Genomic DNA, 24,163 nt, shown 5'->3' on the forward strand with positions numbered 1-24,163 from the left:
ATAGTCAGTTTTTGACCTACAGTCAGGTCTGCTAGTTTTGACAGAGTCAGTGGTCAAATTTATGTTTAACCAAACTGGTCACCTGACATATTACAGCATATGTGAACCTTCATGGTCTGTCCACCTATGGTGGCACAGAAGGTAAGACTCTGGATAAAAAGCGACAAGACAAAGTGATGCAGCCAGTCTCAGTAAAAGAAAAATAAACAAAAATACTGTGCAGCGGTTCATTTTACTACCATCCTAGCACTCTAGGACAGTGGCTAATTGGAACTTAATAGGAAGTTGGGAACCATTTGCACAAAACCTGCTGATCAGTTTACTTTTCTGTTCATCCCTTTTGCCCGTCCACCTCAAGTTCCTTAATTTGGTCACTATCTGCTAAGTCCGAGCAAGAGCTACTTTCCACAAGGCTTTGCCACCCACCTGTTGAACGGGCAGGTGAGGCACACACAAAAAATAGAGAGCTTACTTGCTAATAGGATTCAAACTGAACTCATTTAATTGCTCTGATTCATTCTTCTCCCTGGAAGCTTATACTTGGGTTGTTCTCAAAGAAAACACCAAGTATATCAGATTTAATTTTGATTCATTAAATTCCACCCTCGATTAAAAAAAAAATAAAACCTAAAACTAAATTTGGAAATCACACATTCTGAGTGGCAGAAAGGTGTTTTAAACAGTGTAGACATCTGCAGTAGGACATGTACTTAAAAGTTGCCTGACATTTCGATTATTTTCTTCGCAGTCCAATCTTATTTCCAAGGAGGAAATTTTTCATAGGAGATCAGTATACTTATTCAGCTGTTTTTAATGTGTATTTCATCTGTTTCGCTCTTTCCACAGTTATCCAAAATGAAACTGCCTTCTGTATCACAATGCTTGTCACAAATAGTCACCCTTTCATTCAGAGGTAATGTGCTTGACTTCTGAAACGGAGCAGATGCCTCTGAGAAGTGAAGTTATACATCAACAAAAAGTATCAACACTAATTACATCTGAGATACAATAGGCAGGGTATATGAAGGTAAAAAAAAGTCCAAGCTCTTCACATATATTGCTCTTAAGTAGAGCAGACTGTCCAGGTGTTTGATGAGCGGGACATGGACCCCTACTCTGAGGGTGACTTCTGGCGAGCTCTAAAATAGGACCCATTGCTTTGTTTGAGCCCTACGACTGCCACCTCCCTCCATGCATGTCACAACACACCGCTCTTCTTAAAGAACAGAACCATTTCTGTTGTTCAAGTTAAATAAATCTTTGCTTCTGAAAGAGGAATTTCAGTTTCTGTTCAAAATGACTGCAAATCAAAAAGATCTAATTCACCACATCCAATTCATATCAATTGCTGCACTGCAAAGCTCCCACATGCCGGACGGAGAAAGACCCCTTTAAAGGTCAAATGGGGTAGGAACAATAAGGGGTTGAGGCGGGATGAAGGCGTGTGGTTGATATTTATATGAAATCAAGACACGAGAACCTACTGAGAATTGCCTCTGATGACCCATTCTTACCATTTTGAGAATCGTAACAGTCTTGGCCTTGCACCCTCCCTCTCTTCAGTCCAGGGAGATCAACCTGCAAAATATGTTTAAATACAGAAGACAAATCGCCTCACCGCAGGTCAGGAAATGAAAAATGCCGGTTTAGAGGTTACAGACAAATAACCATTTTCTGTGGTTAAGATAAGTTACATGCAAATTATTGTAACCACTGGGGCTTCTCAGAGAGCTTTCCAAGGGTCTATAGGCTTAAATAGGGGACAAAGAAATTCCTGGTACCTGGCTCTGCAGAGTCCTGGGCTATTCTTAGTGTTTGGTTCCTCTTTAAATTGCGGGAGTTCAAAAGGTTTAGTAACTTAAAAGTAGAACCAAGCGATAAAAATAGATTGTTTTCTGGCTGCTCTTTGTTCCCAGACATACTACTGGCAGTATATTTGCAATCAAGACAGCAGAATAGGAATCAGCCTTCCACCGTGTAGTGTAATGCCTCAGAGTGGGTATTTTTGGAAATGGCACTGCATTACATAACCTTCCGTGTCTTAAAAAAAAAAAAAAAAAAAAAAAAAAAAAAAAACTACACTGGGGGGGGGCGGGGAGTCAGGAATACACACCATTATGCCCTTCTCTTTATACCAAATAAACATTAATGTACATGCTGCAGTGATTTTCCTCTCCACCTTTATGTCGTCAGAACACGGTTCTTTTGTTAACATAAGTTATGGCAAAAATTAAGATGAATGGAAAAACTAAAAGTTCTCCAACAGGGTATCATAAGCTCTTAGAGTTTTCCTATAATGTTATTATAGATACACATAAATGCAAATCAGATTGTTATCATCATCATCCAGCAAAAAGCAGTCATGTATTTTTAAACCCTCCCTCCCCCAAAGTTCAACTGCTTTATAAGAAAATGCAGAAAAAGTGTTGCAAGATCGAATGCCTGAGAAGACCCTTGGCGGCGGCAGCAGCGCTGAGAGAGTAATAAAGTGTATGGATGGAGGGATACAAATTCATTTAATAAAGGGGGTGGGGGTGCATGCACCAAAGTGCATCTAATGCAAAGAAACAAACCAGTCCCTAAGAATGCTATATGAGCAAGAAGAACAAAAATTAACCATACCAACAAGCAAAAAACCCCACCCCTTCCCAAAAGAATTCTCCCTCTTAACTTGTGCATTAAAAAAAAAAAAAAAAAAGCTCAAGTTAAATTCCAGCCTTAATGCACCAGGACCAAAATGCCAGAATTTCTTCAAGGTACACCCTTCAGCTCTTTAAAATTTAGAGGGAAGAAGCATGAACTCTGCAGGGTTGAAGGGTCCAGCTAAGAGCAATGGCAAGAAACCGACACAAAAGAGAAAGCAGCGCTCCCGGCCGGGGATGGGAAGGCATATACTTACAGACAAAAGCCCCGCTCCCTGTTCACTCTCTCCTCTCTACACCTGAAACACAAATGTGGATGAAAAAGGGCATCATGCTAGAAAGACAGCTGGGAGGGGGAGGGGGAGGGGAGGGGGAGGGGACAGGGGTGGAGGAAGAGGAGAGAGGAGGGGGAAGGGAAACAAAACCCAGACCGGCTTCACTTCCAAGAAGTACAGCCGTGGAAAAAGGAGGGGAAGGTCTCCCTGCCTCGCGCGCTCTCTCTCCAAGAGTGTGTGTGTGTGTGTGTGTGTGTGTGTGTGTGTGTGTGTGTGTCTTTCTCTAAGAGTCTCAGTCTCTCTCTCTCCTCTCTCTCTCTCTCTCTCTCCCGCTCTCCGCTGCCAGTGTGCTAGTGAACAATGAGCTAATTCTGATGGGGCTGGCGCTGCGCCAGCGCCCCAGCCTTGCTGCCACTGTGCGGCCGCAGCGGAGCCAGACTGCTTACTCTGCAGGAATCGGCGACTCGGGGCCCCGTCGGCGAGCGGCCAGCAAGCGCGCCCCGGCACCCCGCACCCGAGCACCCCGCCGCCCCTACTGCTCCTGCCGGGCCCCTGGGGGACAAAAGGGCCCGCAGACCGGCGCGCCGCCCCGGCCCCGCCCCGGAGCACGGCGCACACACACCCCGGCCCAGCCTCTCCCGCCCCCCCGGAGGGCTTCTCCGCCTCGACGTGCGGTTGCTTTTCAGACAAATAAGGAGGCGGAGGAGGCGGTTTGGGGGCGCGCCAGGCGTGAAGGCGGCCAGGGCGCTGCACAGCCCGGCAGGCCGCCAGGCCGCGGGGAGAGGCGGCGCGGCCCGTACTGTAATAATAAACCTGCAGCAGAGGGCATCTGAGGGAAAGAGGACGGCGACGGGGCGGCAGCCGCCTTCCCTTTTATGTGCCTGTCCCGAGCGAAGCAGAAAATGGTGCCCGCGGCGGCGCGGAGGCGCGCGCGCACGCGCGCGCACACACACACACACACACACACACACACACACACACACAGTGGCGCCGCAAGCGTTTGTGCACGCCCTCCAGGTCTGCCCCGCAGCCCCGCCAGGGCCGCGTGCCCGCCCTAGCCCGCAGGAAGCCCGGGGTCGGAAGCACCCCCAAGGCCCGGCCCAGAGGCCCCAGTGGCTGCGCGCGCACACTCGGGCACACACACGTGTGCACACGGCCATAGGTGCGCGGACAGCCGTGAGCCGCGACCTGGTGTGATCGGCCCGAGACACACTCCCCTCTTGCTCCCTTTTCCTTGCAGGATTTAGCCTATTCCCACTGCTCCTCGCCCTAAAATTATACTTTTTAAAATTGGAGATTGCTTTTTTAAAAAGTGCTTTGTGTTTCTGCTTTTTTTTAAAAATATTGGTTTATTTAAAATCTGTCTTCATAGTAGTGTAACAGCTCAAAATTTTGCTACAACTTGGTTTTGTTGCCAACAAAACAGGATATCATTTTATGGTAAATGTCAGATGTTAGAGGGAAAGATTATTTCCTAATTAAATTGCTTTGCCAAGAAAAAAAGATATAAAAGATCATAACGTCTTCTAAATTTACCATCCACATTTTACTTCTAATCACTGAAAGCAGTGTTTTCCCATCATAGCAGTCAGGAAAGATGAGGGGGGAAGGGGAGAGGGAGAATTTACAAAAACATGTTTATAGATTGTCTTAAATCAAAAAAATAAGTTTTTTTGGGGGTACAGAAATAGCATACCTTAAAAAGCAATATTTTACACTGTTAATTCTAAAGAAAAAATTATCTATAAGCTTGTTGCCAGCACTATAGATCTCCTTTCACACTACAAAAACCACTGCAGCAACAAATACTTCTTGATCTGACAGTGGGTGTAACATTTAAGGGGCCAGATAGGAGTTTTCCTGAATTAATCTAAAACATCACATTTTTCCTGCAAAAAAAACTTACCTTGGAGCCATTGCTAGGAACAAAGGCAAGACACAAAACTCAACAAACTTCCCTAAATGCCTTCAGGGCCAGTGTTCACCAGTGTTCACCAGGGAAATGGTCTGAAGAGTAAGTGGGGAGGTGAGAGTGGGCAGAAACCTGGGGGCTGCTTCTGTAGGTCCGAGTCCCAAGAGGCTAGTCAAGGGCACCTCAACATTGAGATCTTTGACCTCAGAGTCAGGTTCAAAAAGAAATCCAAGAAGACCCTGCCACATCAACCAAAAATCTATCCCAGAGAGATATGTTCAGAAGTTATTTCTACATGAAAACATATACACACACACACATACACACTGACTTTTGTATTTATACAAAGCTTCCCTAAGATGTCTTTTAAAAACACAGGGAAATTTGGGATTTATTATGTGTTAATTTTTCTTCATTGTAGCCACAAATATTTGGGTGACATAGTTTTGTGTGTGTGTTTGTTTTTTTGTTTTTTTAAGAAATAAGAACACTGGGTCAGAATCATAGTCTATTTACTGTGTTCCAGAAAATGGTTATAATCCAACTATCCAAGAAACATTCTTGAGTCCTTCTGGGTAGAGGAGACTACTAACCACTAGGGACATAAAGGAACTCACAGCATGCCACCTCATTCAGGCAATGTAGCATTCAGGAAATGTCTTAGTGCTCCAGGGGAGCACCCTCTGCCCTGCTCCCATCTGCCCTACAGGTTGTAGGGTAGACCCACTCTCCTGAAATATCTTTCTAATCATCGTACCCCCTTGCTCCATTGTAGGATAAAGACCACACTTTAGCCTTCTACTCAACTCTCACCACAGTGTGACCACAATCCAACTTTCTAGATTTATCATCCTCATCTGTCTCTTTCCCAGTTATAGGAGTCCTTTGATTCAGTCTGATTACTTAGGGCATTTATTTATCCCTAGATCATTCAGGAAGCAAAGTCACACAAAGACTGACTTAAACCAGGGTGTCTCCACCTCAGTGCTATTGACTTCTGGTGCCGCATAATTTTTTGATGGGGCCAAGGTGCAAGGTGGAGGAAGTAGGGATATCCTGTTCCTTGTAGGATGTTCAGTGGCATCTCTGGCCTCCACCAATTGGATGCCAGTAGTGTGACAACCAAACTTGTGTCCAGACATTGTCAAATGTTCCTTGAAGGGGCAAAGTTCCCCTCATTGAGAACCATTGTCTCAAACGATCAGATCCATGGGTTGAGATGGGAGAGGTGGCCTCCCCTGAGTCACGTGGACTACATGCAAAAGAGACAGAGACCTGAACAAAAGCAAGGTTCTCTTAGGAAAGAGGAAAAAGAAGTAGGCAATGTCCTTATCTTCATGGAATCTATGGTCTGGGGTGAGGGGTGGAGACACAACCACAGCCAAACTTACAGTGCAGTGTAATAAGGACAATTGCAGAGCTCTGCACCAGGGTACACTGTGAGAATAAAGCCTCCTTTCTCAATCAGACTGGGGTTTAAAAGAAAGTTTTGTAACGGAGGTGATGCTTAAACTGAACTTGTAAAGAATGAATAAAAGCCAGCAAACTCAAGAAGGGGGAAAGGGACATTTGGGGTAGAGGCAGGGGCACATCGTGAGCTAAGGAATTTGATCAGTGCCTGGTGACAGCCAGGTGATACCAGAAAATAAGAATCCCGGGTCAGAAGCTGACCCTTGTGTTCTGTCCCTTACATGAATGTGAATGCCAAAGAAGAGTCCATCCATCAGAGGATTTGGTCAAAAGGAGAAGGTACTTTAGATACAGGGTCTTTCTTCCACCTCCCTTAGATACACAAAATATATCTTCATATTTTCAAATGTATCTCAAATATATATTCGGGCAATTTTATTTTCAGTCTGTGTCATTCACTGCTTCTGGTAACAAGTTCCATGAATCTGAGCTCTGTGCAAAAGGCTGCATGTAAAAGCGGTTAGAAAAACAAGTGGTTAGAACCAGCTCTATGTGACCCTGAAGAAGGTATTTAACCTTTTAGTCTCTGTTTCTTCATTCTTCAACTGCAATTTATATGGTAGTACCAGAGCGCCATGTTATGTGAAACTGCATACTGTACTAGGTAGCCTTACACACATGGAAGTAATGGGTATTATAGGTAACTTTCTAGAATAAAACTTATGCACCATATCTTCTCTGAGCTTCACCTCCAGAGTCACTCTGCTCAGCCTCAATGATGTGTGGCTCCCCAGTGAGTGATTCTGCAGCATGACTCTTGGACTATTTCACTTGCTGTTCTGCCACCACAATGCCTCTTTCCCTTTCTTCAACGTTTCCTGCTCCTTCTTCATAAATGTAGGTTATGTATCACTTCTTTTAGGAAACTTGCTTGGAACCACTGGCCCAATTTAGAAAGGAGTCTTTGTGCTCAGAGCTCGCCACGGCCTTTATCACACTGCTGTAACTTTGGCTTTATTTTCCTGTCTTCACCACCAGACTGTAAATTCCATGAAGGAACAGACTGTAGTAGACGTTTTTGGTTACTTGCCTAACATGCATTGTCTCTTTCCTTCTCCTTTTTTTTTTCAAGTTTTTATTTAAATTCTAGTTACTTGACATATAGCATAATGTTGGTTTTAGGAATAGAATTTAGTGATTCATCACTTACATAGGACACCCAGTGCTCATCACAACAAGTGCCTTCCTTAATGCTCATCACCCATTTAACCCATCCCCCACCCATCTCCCTTCATCAACCCTCTGTTTGTTTTCTATAGTTAAGAATCTCTTATGGTTTGCTTACTTCTTTTTTCTTCCTTCCCCATCTCTATCTATTTTGTTTCTTAAATCCCACATGTGAGTGAAATCATATGGTATTTATCTTTCTCTTTATTCTAGTTTACCATAATATACTCTAGCTTCATCTATATCATTGCAAATGGCAAGATTTCATTCTTTTTGATGGCTGAGTAATATTCCTTTGGGCATATATGTGTGTGTGTGTGTGTGTGTGTGTGTGTGTGTGTGTGTGTGTGTGTGTGTGTGTACTACATACTACATCTTCTTTATGTGCATCAGTTGATGGACAGTTGGATTCTCTCCATAGTTTGGCTATTGTTGATAATCCTGCTATAAACATTGGGGTGCATGTGTCCCTTCCAATCAGTATTTTTGTATCCTTTGGGTAAATACCTAGTAGTCCAATTGCTGGGTTGTAGGGTAGTTCTATTTTTAACTTTTTGAGGAACCTCCATACTGTTTTCCAGAGTAACTGTACCAGTTTGCATTCCCAACAACAGTGTTAGAAGTTTCCTCTTCACAACCTCACCAACATCTGCTGCTTCCTGTGTTAATTTTAGCCATTCTGACAGGTGTGAGGTGCTATCTCATTGTAATCTTGATTTGTTTGTCCCTGATGATGAGTGATGTTGAATATCTTTTCAAGTGTTTGTTAGCCATGCAGGTGCCTTCTTTGGAAAAATGTCTATTCATATCTTCTGTCCATTTATTAACTAGAATATTTGTTCTTTGGGTCCTCTTCCTCTTTGTTAATGAAATCCTGTCTTGTCCTAGTCTCCATCCTTTCTACCTTAGAGCCCTCAAGTTCCAGGGAAGGTGATCCGGAGGAGTACATCCTAATTATTTTAGCCCATTACTGAAGTTGTGTGGCTCTGATAATGGGCTAGAGATGAGCATGTGACCTAAGTTCAACCAATCATACTGAAAGGAAAGAATTATAGTACATGCTTGAACTAAGAAATTTGAATCCTATGCTTAAAGCAATATACAACTATTGAACACATTTAATCTGAACATGATGTGAACAGGTATTTTTTTTTCCTAGAAAGATTATTCTTAGAGCAATTCAGAGGATGTATTTGGGTATGAAGAAGGTAAAGAATTGAAGTGAGATTAATTAGGAGACTATTATAGTAATCTAGGTGAGTAATCATGAATGGCTCATGGGAAAGAAGAAGAGAGAAGGAGTCAAGTTACATTATGGAGGTAGGGTTACATTATGAATTGCAGGGGTCCTTGGGGGCTTGATGGAGTACTACAGATTAACTGGAGAAAAGAGTCTAAGGTGATCCCAGACTTCTGACTCTGTGATTGCTTGGATGATCGTGCTTCTTCCTAAAACAGAAAATACTAGAAGAAGAGTGGATTTGGGAGGAGAAGGGGGTGATAATGAGCTCAGTTTTATGTCTGCTGAATGTAGAACCCACATAGTCAATTTTCCAACAACAAGCCTTGAGTAATTTTCTTATCATTTCCCTTTTCTTCGTGCTTCCTTCCTAGGACGGGTTGAATTGTGTCCCCTCTATGTTGAAGTCATAATGCGCAGCACCACAGAATGTGACTGTATTTGGGGATAGGGTCTTGAAATAGGTAGTTAGGGTAAAATGAAGTCATAAGGGGAGCCCTAATCCAATGTGACTTGTGTCCTGTAAGAAGAGGAGATGAGGACATAGACACACATGGGGAAGACCCTGCGAAAACATAGGGAGAAGACAGCCATCTGCCAGCCAGGGAGAGAGGCCTCAAAAGAAACCAGCCTTGCTGACACCCTAATCTCTAGAACTGTGAGAAAATAAATTTCTGTTGTTTCAGCCACCCACTCTGTAGTACTTTGCTATGGCAGCCCTAGCAAACTAATACACCTTCCCTGCACTGAACATTCAGAAGGGTAGAGGATTCATAATATTTCTATTCGTTATGAGATTTAGGGTATTGTAAGATGTAAAGTCCAAGAAATATGTTGAAGCTGAAGAAGTAATATGTCTCCAAGGGCAAGGCTGTGTCTAAATCTAGAAAGTCACATTAAATAGGTATCTGAAAGTTGCCATTGTGGAGGCTCCTCTGAAATTCAGGGTCCGTGGTTCTCAGATCAGCATTCCAAAACGCATAAGGAAACCTATTTACAATTTCAACCCTGTCTGCTTGCAAGTTTCCAGCTGTATTTACACAGCTGCTGAAGGCAGCGCAGATGAGAAGGATTCTCCACTTCACCACTTAGAAACCCACACTGAGAATAGTTCAGAAAACGCCTTCATATTTGAGAATTCACTAAGTCTCAGGAAGGAACACAAAACATCAAGAATTAAGCCACTGACATGGGGACTTTGGCAATGAAAGGAGGAAAAATAGTGTAAATTTAGCAAAGTATGAAATACGAACTTAAAAGTGAATACAGGATGACTTATAACCTATGTCACTCTGTAAAACATAACAATGAACATAGTATTCAAAAGATAAAGGACAAGGACACCTGGGTGGCTGAGTTAGTTAAGCATCTGACTCTTGATTTCAGCACAGGTCATGATCTCATAGTCGTGGGATCAACCCCCGCATTGGGCTCTGCACTGGGCATGGAGGCTGCTTAAGAGACTCTCTCTCCCTCTCTCTCTGCCCCTCTCCCCAGCGCTCGCTCTCTCTCTCTCTCTCTCTCTCTCTATCAAAAAATAAAAAAATAAAGGACAAACATAGGAGGTGAGGATCTTCTGAAAACCATGGCACCCTCAATCTTGTATTTTGTCCAACATCTGGAAATAATTGAAAATCCCTGGAAAAGTCAAGTGAGCCCTCCTGGAGGTGAGGAACAAGCTAGCTGTTGCAGAAACAAAGAGATAAATGGAAGGAATGTCTCAAAGGAAGATTTATCCAGATTATCCTACCAGGCAAAACAGACCATATGAAACACATTTTAAAAATTAGCCTTCTGCTTGCCTTAAAAGTTATCTGAATGGTGATGCAAAACTTTAAAAATAATACCGGTGGTGAATGCTGTTCCAAAACAAGTAAAAGGAAACTATTTTAAAATCCCAATGTGTGTGCACCCGTGTGTGTGTGTGTGTGTGTGTGTGTGTGTGTGTGTGTTAGCTAATTACCCTTAACAAAGAAGAATGTTTTTTTTTCCGTGGGAAATTCTGAATTTTAAAACTGATTAAAGTAATCAACGAGTATTCTCCACAGCACTAGGGAAGTACAGAATTGTGCTCTAAGAAACTGACAAACTATATACTATTACATGATATGAAGGTGGTGTTTATCATTCAAGAGGTAGAGTAACAAAATGTCCCTAGATGTAAATATCCCTTGATCTTGTGCTGTGTTTACAACATTCTGTACATACTAGCTCTCATTTTGAAATTAACTCAAGCACCTTGTGAGCTGAGCAAAATTCTGTCCCATTCTCCAGACTTTAATACAGCCTGAGATACCCAGGATTAGAGTTTAGGGCACTGTCACTGAGGCACCTTCCTCACCTGACCACTCACTGGAGACGAAAGGAGGAGACTGACCAAAGAGAGAAACAGCTGATTGGAAGACAGAAGATTCTTTGCCTTTAGAATGAACTTCTGCTTTTCAAATTTGGGGTAATGTACCTCTTCTCCTTGTGGATGTAGTCAAGAAGGTAAGCCCTTGTCAGAAGCTTCAGATACAGATTCCCCTGGAATTCATAGAAATACACATGCAAAGAATAATGAAGGTGCTTAGGCTTAACTAATAATATCACATATATTTGTTGTACTTTTAAAACATATACACATAAGATTGGGGAATAGGTAGCAAAAACAAAGGGAGTCACTTAGGATCACAGCTCAGTTAGCAACATTGATTAGCCTGTCTAAATCATGACTAGATTGCATTACTTTTCGCTGAAAGCCCACCGTTTTACAGAACATAGCATTCGAAACAAGCACAACTCATGTGCAGGCAGTTGGCTTATGTAGTCCTTATATCGATTCTGTGACATTCTCATCTCACAGATGAAAAACTGAGGTAGAGAGAGGGTAAGCCCTCCGCTCAGCACAGTGTAAATAGTACAGCTGGGACTTGAACCCAGATCCGATGGACACTGGTTAGTCCTTCACTCTTCGGCTTCCCCTAATTTCTTGGCCATACTCTCTGGCTTCCTCTCTCATGTTTTCACAGACTCGTCTTCCTTCTTCTACCCCATACATTTTTGTGATTTACAGAAAGGAGATGGTTCTTCAGGAAGAACAGTTTGTTGAAATGGCACCTAAACTGTCCCTAAAACAGCTTGTGATCCTCTGAGGTGATCAATTTATTTCAAAAATGGTTTTGAATGACACCATGTGCTAGTTACTCCACTCCATACTGGTAATGACAAACTGTCAGGAAACACCCCTGAAAAACCAAGATTCTCTTCCCGCCTTCCACACACATGTATTCATTTACATACACACCTATTATTATAGCTCCTTTAAAAGTGCACACATATCATGACTTCATGTTCACCTTGGCTTTGGCCTTGTATGTAGCCCTTTCGTTCTAAATTCAACACCTTACTGGAGTTAGAAAAGGTGTCCTAATCATTTCTTTTAAACTGTGTAAAGTTTTATTTTTGTAGATCCTCAAAGGCATTATAATAAAATAGTGAGAATTTGACTCTGTGATTAGGAGAGCCCATGAGACTTCCCTGAGAATTCTGAGAATGTGCACTTGAGAAGCTGAAATCAGGACAGTTCCAGGACAAATTGCCAGGTTTTCTTTTGCATGGACTTGCCTAAGTTTGCACCAAAAGGTCAGCGCCTTAAAGCACTGTAATCTCTCAACTGTACCCTGAAGAACTGAAAGGGTAAGACACCTCAGCTCCTCACTAAAGAGAGAAATCTTCAGGCAATCGAGAACACAAGTGTAGAAGGGCGTGCAAGGTGGTGCTCTGTTATCCTCCCCAACACTGAATCCGCCCAGGACAGACATCTGAAAACTTCTCTTCTTGGGTCTGCCTCCCTCATTGTCTACTGGGTATTTTCAGCCTTGTCTCTCCCCCTGGAGTTCTGTTGCTTCTTCCCCAAAACCTCAAGTTCAAATGAGCAGTTCATTGATTTCTCCTCCATGGAGTTGGGTGCTTTTCTAGTTTGAATGGGAGACAAGAGCCAAAGGCCCAGGAAAGGGGTGAATAAGTGCCTTTTCCTGGAAGAGTCTGATGAGGGGCAGGGGTTACATTTCTTTCTGTCATAAATCCTTTGAGTGGTAATTCTTCACTGGTTGTTAAGTTCAGAAACTTTTTCATTCCTCTGTCAACAAATTTACAGTTTTGCAGTTTTAAATGTCCTGAATTCTTTCCGTCCACTTTCCACAAATTGTAATTTACTTTAACATCTACCCTACTCCAGGGATTTAAGGATACACAGGAACAGAGCCTCTGTTGGTGATATACCATCACATCCTTGCGAATCTAAGCAGTCAACAATTTTGATGCTTCAACTTGAGTTAGGCTACACAGAGATTAGACAGAACTGTATTTTTGTAACATATATGAAAGGAAGATTTTATGAGACAAATTAACGAGATAAAGATTGAACCTTCCAAAAGCCTAGCTCGCTGTTTTAAAGACTGGCTTCAGCACATTTTCCATAATTTTCATAAAATGTGCTGTAGATTACAAAAAAAGAACTTATTTATTAAAGTAGTCCCTGAAGGATCTATGCTTAGGAGTAGTTAGCACACTGGCAAATCTCTTGGTGGCCTCACAAGGTAAAAAGTAGCAGAAATCTCCATCTCCTATACAGACCTAGCTCTTTTGACTAAGAGTCCCTGATGCATCCCTACCTGAATGTCCCATGGGCATCATACACTCACCTTATCCCAACCTGAAATTATCATTTTCTTCAAAGTCTTTGAATAGCTTCAGTTCTCTGTTTATGCAAATGGTCACAGTTCCATGCATTCACTCACTCTAGGTGGAAACCTTCTTCAACTCACTGTTCTGATCAGTCTCTGGTTGGTGTTAATCCTTTATCTTAAACAGCACCCTTCAAGCCTCAAGTAAAACATGACCTCCTGTGTGGAGCTTCCCCGATGGTGCCTGTGATACCTCATGGCACTGTTCATTTGACTAAGTATTTGTTGAGCACCTTCTTATTGGGCACAAAGGAAAGTGCTAAGCACTGGAGCTAGAACAGTGAACAAGACAGACTCTGGCACTGTCCTAATGGAACTTAATTCTATAATCACAATCACAATTCATGATGCAAATCAACAAATTATAAGATAAAGAAAAAAATGTTTTAAATGATGTGCCAAAGAATGGCTGGGGGCAGGGTGGGGGAAAGGATATTTAGGAAAGGTGTCTTGGAGCTGGCACTTGAGCTCTAAGACCTGCAAAATGAGATGGAGCCAGTAACTGAAAGATACAGATGGTGAGCATTCTATCAGAGGGGAGGAAGGCAAGTGCAAAGGTACTATGGCATCAATCTATGGGGTATTTAAGGCATAAGAAGAGTGTGATTGAGATCATATGGCTGGAGTGTAATGAGTAAGAGAAAAGAGTAGTGAAGATGAGATCAGAAAGGCAGGCATTCTTCTAGTTTAGCACATATCACACTGTATTGCCCCTCCCCCACTCACGCTCTGTCTCTGTCTCAGAAATCAATAAACATTAAAAAAAATTTTTTTTAAATAGTTTCAAGAGTCTAATAAGTTCAGGGGCGCCTGGGTGGCTCAGTTGGTTGAGCGTCCGACTTCAGCTCAGGTCATGATCTCACACTCTGTGAGTTCGAGCCCCGTGTCGGGCTCTGTGCTGACAGCTCAGAGCCTGGAGCCCGCTTCCGATTCTGTGTCTCCCTCTCTCTCTGCCCCTCCCCTGCTCATGCTCTGTCTCTCTCTGTCTCAAAAATAAATAAACATTAAAAAAAAATTTAAAAAAAAGAGTCTAATAAGTTCACAATAACGAAGTTTTACTAAATGTTTGTTCCATCATCAATATTCAACTTCAAAGATGCACAGAATTTGTGGAGAATTATACAAACTATGGTTTCCCTCCTTAGGTTATCAAGACATATCTTAACTTTAAAATTTTTTAATGTTTTACTTATTTTTGAGAGAGAGAGAGACAGACAGGCCATGAGTGAGGGAGGGGCAGAGAGAGAGGGAGACAGAGAATCCGAAGCAGGCTCCAGGCTCCGAGCTGTCAGCACAGAGCCCGACATGGGACTTGAATTCACAAACTGTGAAGATCATGATCTGAGCCAAACGTGGGTGCCCAACCAACTGAGCCACCCAGTCACCCCAAGGCATGCTTAACTTTAGAATTTATTTGAGGCATTATAATTATTTTTTTAATCCTTAACCATACCAAACTCAAGTATGATTTAGTGCCAAAGTTGAAGTTGAGTTGATGCTAATCTGACTGGATGTCAGGAAGAAAAGATAATGAATTATTCCCAATCCCCTCTCCCTGGGCAAGCAAGAGAAAAAAGTGGGACAGCTTGACTTGAATGACTTCTTTCAAAATATTTTCCAAAGCTCATGCACAGAACCATTTTTCTCCCAGGAAAGAAACATTCAATACGGAAAATTTTGGTTTCGCTTGAAGAACAAAAAAGTCTTCAAACTTCTATCTCTCATCCATGTTAATGCCTTGTTTTCTTTTCCTCTAGCTGTTAGGGGAATAGCACCGATGCTTCATTTAGAAAGAATGAAATGATGCAGACTGCATGTAAGCAGTAGGTAAAGACACATGAGGGGGGACATAAGTCATAAGAGGGGCAGCTACTAATGTATATGTTTTTAGAGGTTCTGTGTTAGCACATTCACCTGCATAATCTCCCTTAAACTTCCACAAATTCTTTGAGTTAGACATTCTTTAACTCATTGTAACAGATTTTAATACATTTTAACAGATACGGGATTACTGAGTAAACAATTTGCCTGAGAGCACACACAGTTACTAAATGACAAGAGACAGGATTTGAAAGCAGGACTGACTGGCCAGAAGCTTCATTCTCTTTTACACACAACTTTTATACACACAAACATGCATACATATGCATGCACAAGTGAATATATATTCCTTACATAGCTATATCTGCCAACGGAAAATTTAGAAGCAGGGTTTTATCATGCCATCAAAATTTAGTATTTCCCCATCCTTCTAATGTAAACCAAAAATTACACCCCAGTCCCTAAGAACATGCTGCACGACTTCAGTTTCAGCTCAACAATTGAAGCAAATGAACCAGGATTGCAGAATGATTTAAAAATATCTATCTGTTGTTACAATAGCTTAGTTATGAAGGCCACTGTAAAATGTCACCATTAAAGGATAGGTTTTAGAGGAAATGGAATTATTAGGAATTCCATGGTCTGTAAGACAAGGAGTTTGGACTAGAAGTGTCTCCAAATCCCTTCTGGTTCTAACATTGTAAAAATCCTATGACTTTAAAGCTTGGAATGGAATGGTTGTGTGAAAATTTACAAATGGGATCTCCTGCTTAAATGCATTTCTTTAGTTGCCCTCCAACTGTGCTGACTTGTAAAATTATCATCTCACTTGCACTCTACTTGGTCAAGGGTCTCTCTTTTGCACTCCTGATAAACAGTCAGAGGTGATGGATGGGGATTGAGCCTACTTGGTCTGGCTCCACATCTAGGAAAAGGTGAAAAGCCTCAGTGTTAGCAACCAAGTCATCTCTTCCAGCTTCTCACTGAACACGGGGACAAGGATGCCTCTGGGTCTTTATGGGAACCGTAAATGCAGCTTTGACCGTGGGGCAGTATGTTTTCCATAAAGAACATACCTGGAATCACCTTAGATTCAGCACGTGAAAGATGTTATTTTCCTGAAACGTTCCTTTTCATGAATCCTCTTTACTACGTATTATTAATCAGCTTAGCATAAATGATGCTGAATTTCACAGCATGAAGGTTTAGATGAGGTAATGTTACCTTGTTACGAATGGTTACTGCTGCTTAGTTTCTCTTAAATAGCAGAATGTTGATATTCAAACGATTTATTTTAGATTCTATGTTCATCTGTATTCAACTAAAGTCAACATAGTATTGATAATTCCAGAATTTTCCTCTATATAAACACACTTTCTGTCAACTATTAAGCAGGTTCATACATTATCTATATGTCCTCAGTTGCAGGTTACAACAGACAGTAAAGCGGGCAAATTATAGTGCGTATAATTTTCATTTGATTCTATGAGTATTTATTTAAAAACAATTTAGGAAGCTACCATACGCCCAGCACTGTACCATGTTCTTAGATTCAAGATGAATCCTCTGCTCAAGAAAGGTGCAGCCTAGTCGGGTGGACAGAATTATAAACACACATAAAGACACTAGTCAGTATCTACTTCTCTAAAACAAGTGTAACAAATGGTATTTGGAGGTTACTCATTAGTCCTTGACCGCACAAAAAACGGTAATGATGTATTATTTTTATTTCATTCAGATCAAGAAGTGGGAGCTGAAGTATTAGTCAAAAGCTCTTTGCTCAAGATGTTTGGGAATAACTATTTATTCCACTGAGAATATCTAACATAATATCTTCAGTGAATTTATTCGGAAAGGGTGAGAATCTGTCCTTTTTAGTTTTCCAACAAAGATCAATAAGAATTTGCCTCTGGGTAAATTGTGATCAAAATTATCATGCCAAGATGTCTCTTTGCTCTTTACCAAGAAGACCCATAACCAAAGATAAGGTTAGAAATGATCTAAAGTTCTTCCCCTATCACAAGAGGATATCTCTTTGTTCAAAAATATGTTGCCTTCTACAGAGTGTTTAATATTCTTTTCTGTTTTTCTAAAAACCCTGGTGAGTCCAAATTTGGCTTGTGTCATCACGGAGCCCTGCACGGCACAGCAACCCCAAAGTGCTTGGGGCAACCCCAAAGGTGAGCTTAGACCAAAAGACATAGAGCCACACTCCTGAACCAGGCAGGCCCTTCACCTCTAGGCCATAGGGAAAAGGTGATGAAGAGCCCCTTGTGTTTTTTTCTACTCTGTTCTTCTAGGAAACAAGTTCTTGATTCAGTATATATTCCTGGAATTTACTCTGAAGCCTCAAAGATGAAGAGCTCTAAAAACATCATTCAACTAACCAGTATTCAGTTAGTTCTCCTTGCACTGCATGCCTAGAATTGTGCTAGATGCTATGGATGAGAGGGAGGGAGAGAGAGAAGAGGAGGAGGAGGAGGAGGAGGAGGAGGAGGAGGAGGAGGAGGAGGAGGAGGAGGAGGAAGTAGTACAGAGGAAAAGAATAAACCAGAGGGTAGATTAATGGTCCCCCAAAGATGTCTATGTCCTATCCCCACAACCTCTGAATATATGACCTTACATGGTAAAGGGGACTCTGCAGATGTAATTAAAGTTATAGACCCTAAAAGAGGAAGATTATCCTAGATTATTCAGTTGTGCCCACCTAATCACATGTGCCTATAAAAGCAAAGAAAGTCCTCCAGGTGCGGCAAAAAGAGATGCCACAGAAGGGGGCATTCTGAGAGACTGAAAATGTGACAAGTCAATGCACTGTGGTGGGCTTGAAGGAGGAGGGGCAATAATGCGGGAGTGCAGGTGGCCTCAAGATGCTGAGAGACGCTTCCGGCTGACAGCCAACATGGAAACAAGGGCCTCAGTTCTATGAACTCAAAGAAGTGAATCTGCCAACAACCTGGAAAGCCTGGAGATGGATTCACCCACAGAGCCTTCAGAAAGGAGCACAGCCTACTGACACCCTGGTTTCAGTCTTACAAGAATCCAATCAGAGGATTCAGCTGAGCTGTGATGATCTGGACTTCTAACCCATAGAACTTTGAGATAAAAGAATGAGTCTCCTTATAACTGCTGAATTTGTGATAATTTGTAATGGCACCAATGGAAAACTGATACAAATAATAAATGGTTCCCAGCTGCAAAGAATCTGATGGGGGAGAAAGTGAGCAAATGTCAAGCTTATAATACTATGATTTTAATGGAAGGGGTCAGTGGATAAGGCAAAATCATCCTTATGAATGAGATCAATAGTTTTGAGCATCTCTGTAATATCACCTTAGGTCTCTGTCTATATACCAGTCCTCATTTTGAGGGCATTGTATGAGATCCTCTAAGCAGATCAAGTCTTTGGGCATAGTGGTTAGTGCCTACCAATCTCTCTGTGATGTATAGGCTGTCCTAGGGTTGTGTGAGCAATCTGATCATCACATATAAAACATTTCAGGGGCGCATGGGTGGCTCAGTAGGTTCAGCATCTGACTTCGGATCAGGTCATGATGGATGTCATGGTTCATGAGTTAGAGCCCTGCATCAGGCCCTGTGCTGACAGCTCAGAGCCTAGAGCCTGCTTCAGATTCTGTTTCCCTCTCTCTCTGTCCCCTCCCCCGCCCACACTCTCCCTCCCTCCCTCTCTCTGTCTCTCTCTCTCACAGAAATCAATAAACATTAGAAATTTTTTTGAACACATCAAAGTTGAACAAATGACTCTAACATAGAATATTACTAAGAATGTAACTTGCCTTTTGCTTTCTTGAAAAAACTAAGATAGCAACCATACTTATGTTTTATATGCAGGCTTCCTTTTAATTCTCTAGAGTGTGCATTAGGGCAAGATTATTTTTAATAATCCAGAGAGTGAATTTACAGCATAAATTATTGACTAATAATGATCAAGACACATCTTGTGGGTGGTGAAAGAAAAAGTAGACAAGGGCTTTGTAAAATATGCTTTGGAAACCTGGTGTAAAGAAAACATCCCAAATTATTCTCTCAATTATTAATAGAGATAGAAGACAAGCAACAATCTGGGGGAAATATTCTCATATCACAGAGAAAGGTCTCATTTTTTTTTATTATCCAAAGAGCTCCCATAAATCAACAAAGGACCAACAACTCTATAAAATAATAGATTAGGCATATTAAAAGAGAAATTCTGGAAAAGGAAATACAAATGCTTTTAAACTTTTGAGAAGAGACTCAAAGACTCTCAAATTAAAACTACAAAGAAACATGATTTATACATATTGGACAGACATGTTCAAACATTTGCTGATTTACTGTGGCCATGTGTATGAGGTGAAACAGTGTCAGATTTTGCCAGAGGTGCACATGCTAGTTGAAAACACTTTGGAGACAAATCACTTCTGGACCTTTTGGCTATGATCAAGTGGAGACAATTTATTCATATCCACTAGAGATTTCTCTAATGTTTACTTATTTGAAAGAGAGAGAGAGAGAGACAGAGAGAGAGAGAGAGAGAGAGAGAGAGAGAACGCATGCATGTGCACAAGTGGGGGAGGGACAGATAGAGGGAGACAGAGGATCCCAAGTGGCCTTTGTGCTGACAGCAGCGAGCCCAATGCAAGGCTCAAACTCATGAACCTTGAGATCATGACCTGAGCCAAAGTTGGACACTTAACCAACTGAGCCACCTAGGCACCCCTATTCATATTTACCAACGTTAATAATGCACATATCCCTCTGTCCAGCAACTTTACTTCTTAGACTTCTTATACTTGTATACGTGAAAAGTGATCTATGCACAAGGATAATATTTGGGACACACTTTATAAAAGTGAATGTTTGGAAACAACTTACATTTCTGTTATCAGTGGGCTAGTTTAAATAAATCATGGAAAATCCACTGAATACTGTACAGCAGTTAAAGAGAATGAACAAACTTGGAATAACCATTTTGCAAAACTGTTTGGCTATGTTTCCTAAAGCTAATGAAAGGGCAACCTCATAACCCAGTCTGCACTTAAATAAATACCCAAGATAAATGAATACCTGTATCCACTAAAAGATAGGCATAAGTCTGTCTGTAGCAGCTTTAATCAAAATAATCCCAAACTAAAAACAATCCAGGTGTCCATCAACAGGAGAATGAGTAAATAAATAGTGATCTATTCATATAATGGTATAATACTCAGCAATAAAAATATATTGATACATGTGATAACATGGAAAATCTTTCCAACATGTTGAGGGAAAGAAGGAAAATACAGATATGGTTTCATGTACATGAAGTTTCAAAACAGGCAAAACTAATTGTAATGATAGAAGTTAGAGTAGAGGTTGCCTCTGGTGGCATGGGGGAGCATTCTAAAATGATGGGAATGTTCTGTATCATGATCTGAATTGTGGTTGCACGAATGTATACATATATAAAATTCTTCCTGATGCACACTTAAGACTGATGCACCTTATACACTTTCTGATTTATGTTTCACTTCAATAAAAACCTAAAAGAGGGAGAATAGGGAAAAACATGAGGAGGAGTAAGAGGACAGCATACTTATACATATCTGTGTATTTAATTTATACGCTAGATTATTAAGTGAAAGCATTTCTCAACTAGAGTTCCTCATCTGAACCACAACACATAGATGAGTCTTTATAACTTTTTCCTCAAATCTCCCAAGTATGGTACATAATACTGTTCCTGAGGCCTAGGAGAAATGTTAATTTATTACATGCCATGGATACCTTCATGTGCCAGAACTTAACTTTCTCAAGGAATCCTAGCTGAAAATGTTTACATATGCTACATTTTGTGTTGTTTTTTTAAAAATATATGTTTATCACAAAAAACAAAGAGTGATTGTCTGGGGCAGGAACTAGGTAGGTCATTTCTAGCTATTATGACCAATTGTACAATTTGAATTGTGTACTATGTGCATGTAAACACAGATTTCTAGATGGGGCCGTTGGAGTGTAAGAGCGCTGGGATACTTAGGAATAAATGTATGGTTGTATGTTAAGAAATATATGCTAGCCACATTTTGCAGCAAAAAATGTTTTAGGCTCAAGTTTTAAATCCAAAATGCTCTTTTTATTACTTTGAATAATCTAAGAAAGAAAAAATAAGAATTTTGATGGCAAAGTATATGATTTAATTATGATTTATGATTTCCAAACTTCCAGAAATTGTAGATGTAGAGGAAAAAAAGAAATTTTTCGGGGGCATAATTAAAGTATGGCAAGGTTCCAGTAATATTCTACTAGCAGTTTGGGTCTCTTTTTCCCACCTAGCCCAACTGTCATCTGATGGCCTGTGTGATGGCTTATGTGAAATAGTTGATGATTGAGATAAATAGGGGAGGGGAGGCTCAGCAATTTGACTGTTTTCCTGGTAATTTTAAAGGCTAGACAGCAAAATATCAAAATAGCTCCTGGTTTGCTGGTGGATCAAGGTAAGTAAAGCCAAAGAAAGACAAAGAAACTGAAGCCTGATGGCAGACAGTATTGGATTTTCTAGAGACCATTTTAACACGCATGTGCGCGCACATACATTCACATACACCAGAAATGGGAGTGGTCTTGGTGAGCAGAAGCGAGTCATGTTCCAGTCTCCAGCCAACACATCAGGCTCTTGATATACCAGGAAAGTCGCACCAGAATTCCCAGATACATTCGTAATAATGGAGATAACAGTAACTACTATAGAATAAGAACTATGAGATTTATTGAGCACATCAAGGCATGTGCCAAGTGCATCAGGTACACTATATTGTTAAACCCTCAGAGCATCCCATTGCAGTAATGATGCTGTTACCCTCATACTACAAATGAGGAAACAGGCTCAATGAGTTTAAGTAGCTTGCTTAATAGTTGAGTGTGGAACCTACTTCCTTTCCCCTGAGCCATATCCTGTTTGTGTATTACATGGCTCAGCATCAGTCAGTTCTCTGAGTTCCTTATGTCAAGAATTACGCATGCAGCTTTACACAGAGCCCAACTCCTTATTTATTTCACCATGATGTAGGTTTTTTCCACAATCCATTACATTTCTTAATTTGCTAATGCATTTGACCCCATTTCTCGAAATGGGCACTAATTTCTTAGAAATACTTTACAAATTTGTTTTTATTTGTTTGCCTGTTTGTTTTGCTGTGACACTCATCCTCAGGAGCAGATAGAGATTTCTTGAAAAAGGCTGACAAGTAGCATATTCTTTAGCATCTTGCAAAGCCCTGTGATGAAGCCCTCTCAAATAAAGTTTGTTGTTCGAGTGTTAATAAATGCAAAATACCTTCAGAGCTACTTCAATAGTGTATTGTTTCTGGAGAAAGCTCTTTGATTATCTAGGATAAGTTCACAATGGCAACATCTCCTTCAGTATTAAAATATGTTTTTTTCCTTTTAATGGTCCTAGACTATCAGGGAGGAACATCATTTACACTGTATGGAAACTGCTTGATTTAAAATCCTTCACTGCTTACAGCATATATGTCCAGAAAATATTAGATAAGTAAATTAATGAAAAGAGGAATATCTTTCCATTTTCTTTCTCAGATTCTGTGTAGAATAATCTCTGTTCGCTTGGTTGCAAAGTGGTTGAATAGGGTCAGTTTATTGTTTCGTTGTGGTATCTCTCAGCCAGCCCAGGGGCAAGAGGAGTAATCATACTTCTCAAGGACCTGGAAGCAGGAACTAGACGGCTTTGGGGAACCAGATTTCTTTCTCTAGTTCTGGAAGCTAAACAAGATTGCATCCGCGTCAAATCTTTTAGCATCTACTTTGGGCTTCTGCCTCAGCTGAGAGGTTTGCTCTGCCTTGCTCAGATTTTTTGAGCTATTATCTTTTAGTCCTGTCCCATTGTTCTGCAGAAACCATCTGATTACATTAGTCCAAGCCAGTGGGCACCATGATCCATTCAGCTGCAGGCAGGTGTGTGGGATGACAGGGTACCCACCCTCTCAGCAGGGCTGTGGGAGTGGAGAGGAGTGAGCCCAGGGAGACTTGCTAAGAGGATCAGGGGAGCAGTGAGGACCTGACTGTGGTGAAAAGAGTTACAATTTGTAATATAGCTGCCATGTGGGAAGCAATATTCTTCCAGAATTTGCCTATTTAGGGACGATGCAGAGAGCATCTTTATCATATTTAGATGTTTCCATAAAGGCCTCTCTTGAGTCAATCTATTTCTGAAAGTTCACAGGATTTAAGGATAGGCTTTGGAATTGGGCTATAGGAGAGAGGACAAAAGTGGGATTTACCTATTTGATTTAGATTTTAATGGAGACTTGAAGGCTTCTAGATTGTAGGATGATTTTTGCCTCAGAAGCTCTGTGCTTAGGCATATTTATAATGTCTGAGGCTGGAGCTCTCCCGGAATGTTTTGGAAATCAGAAATGGAAAACTTAAGTGGATAGTGCTGGCTGCAATTCAATGCATGCTAGTGCAATGCAGAGGGGGGAATGTTATTTAAAACCACAACTGAATGTAGCAACTTCTGCCTTTTCCATGGAGAAGACAGGGGTGGGAATAGGGAATAATTCATACAGCTGAAGGATTGAATCTCTTCACTGCTCCTTCCCCTCACACAGGAGGTGGAGGAGGGAGAAAAGGTGAGGCTGAGATTTAGATGGCCTGTGTGGTTTAGCAGAATACATTAGTGGGTCTTTGCACAGACAAAGAGAGTCTATCTCCTGAGTGCAGGGTATGGAGATTCAGTGCAGCCAAGGTGAAATACTACTTTTTATGAGAAAATGGAAGGTATTTTAAAGTTTTTACTCCTGAGAGGGAAGAGGCAGACAAAGAAACAGGGAAATAGGGAGAGAGGAAAGCCCTGGAACACAGCAAAGGGTCCATAGAGCTTTTCAAATTAGGGGTTTCCAATGTTCTATTTT

General features: G+C 41.2%; 1 protein-coding gene across 3 annotated transcripts in view; it reads right to left on the reverse strand.

Annotated features, from left to right (window-relative positions):
• LOC122223981 (neuronal regeneration related protein) overlaps positions 1-24,163 on the reverse strand; it is a 110,019-nt gene that overhangs the window by 25,208 nt on the left and 60,648 nt on the right. Inside the window, exons 1-3 of one of the 3 annotated variants that reach the window (XM_042945147.1) lie at positions 3,731-3,748; positions 2,900-2,941; positions 1,515-1,578 (exon numbers count right to left, since the gene is read on the reverse strand). In XM_042945147.1, coding sequence (XP_042801081.1) covers positions 1,515-1,517 — 3 coding nt within the window. In that variant the 5' untranslated portion in view covers positions 1,518-1,578; positions 2,900-2,941; positions 3,731-3,748. Of the gene's footprint in view, positions 1-1,514; positions 1,579-2,899; positions 2,942-3,363; positions 3,546-3,730; positions 3,749-24,163 lie in introns of those variants that run through there. The other 2 variants (XM_042945129.1, XM_042945139.1) reach the window with 2 other exon arrangements.

This window comes from Panthera leo, chromosome A1, assembly GCF_018350215.1.
Source record: "Panthera leo isolate Ple1 chromosome A1, P.leo_Ple1_pat1.1, whole genome shotgun sequence".
Lineage (NCBI taxonomy): Eukaryota > Metazoa > Chordata > Mammalia > Carnivora > Felidae > Panthera > Panthera leo.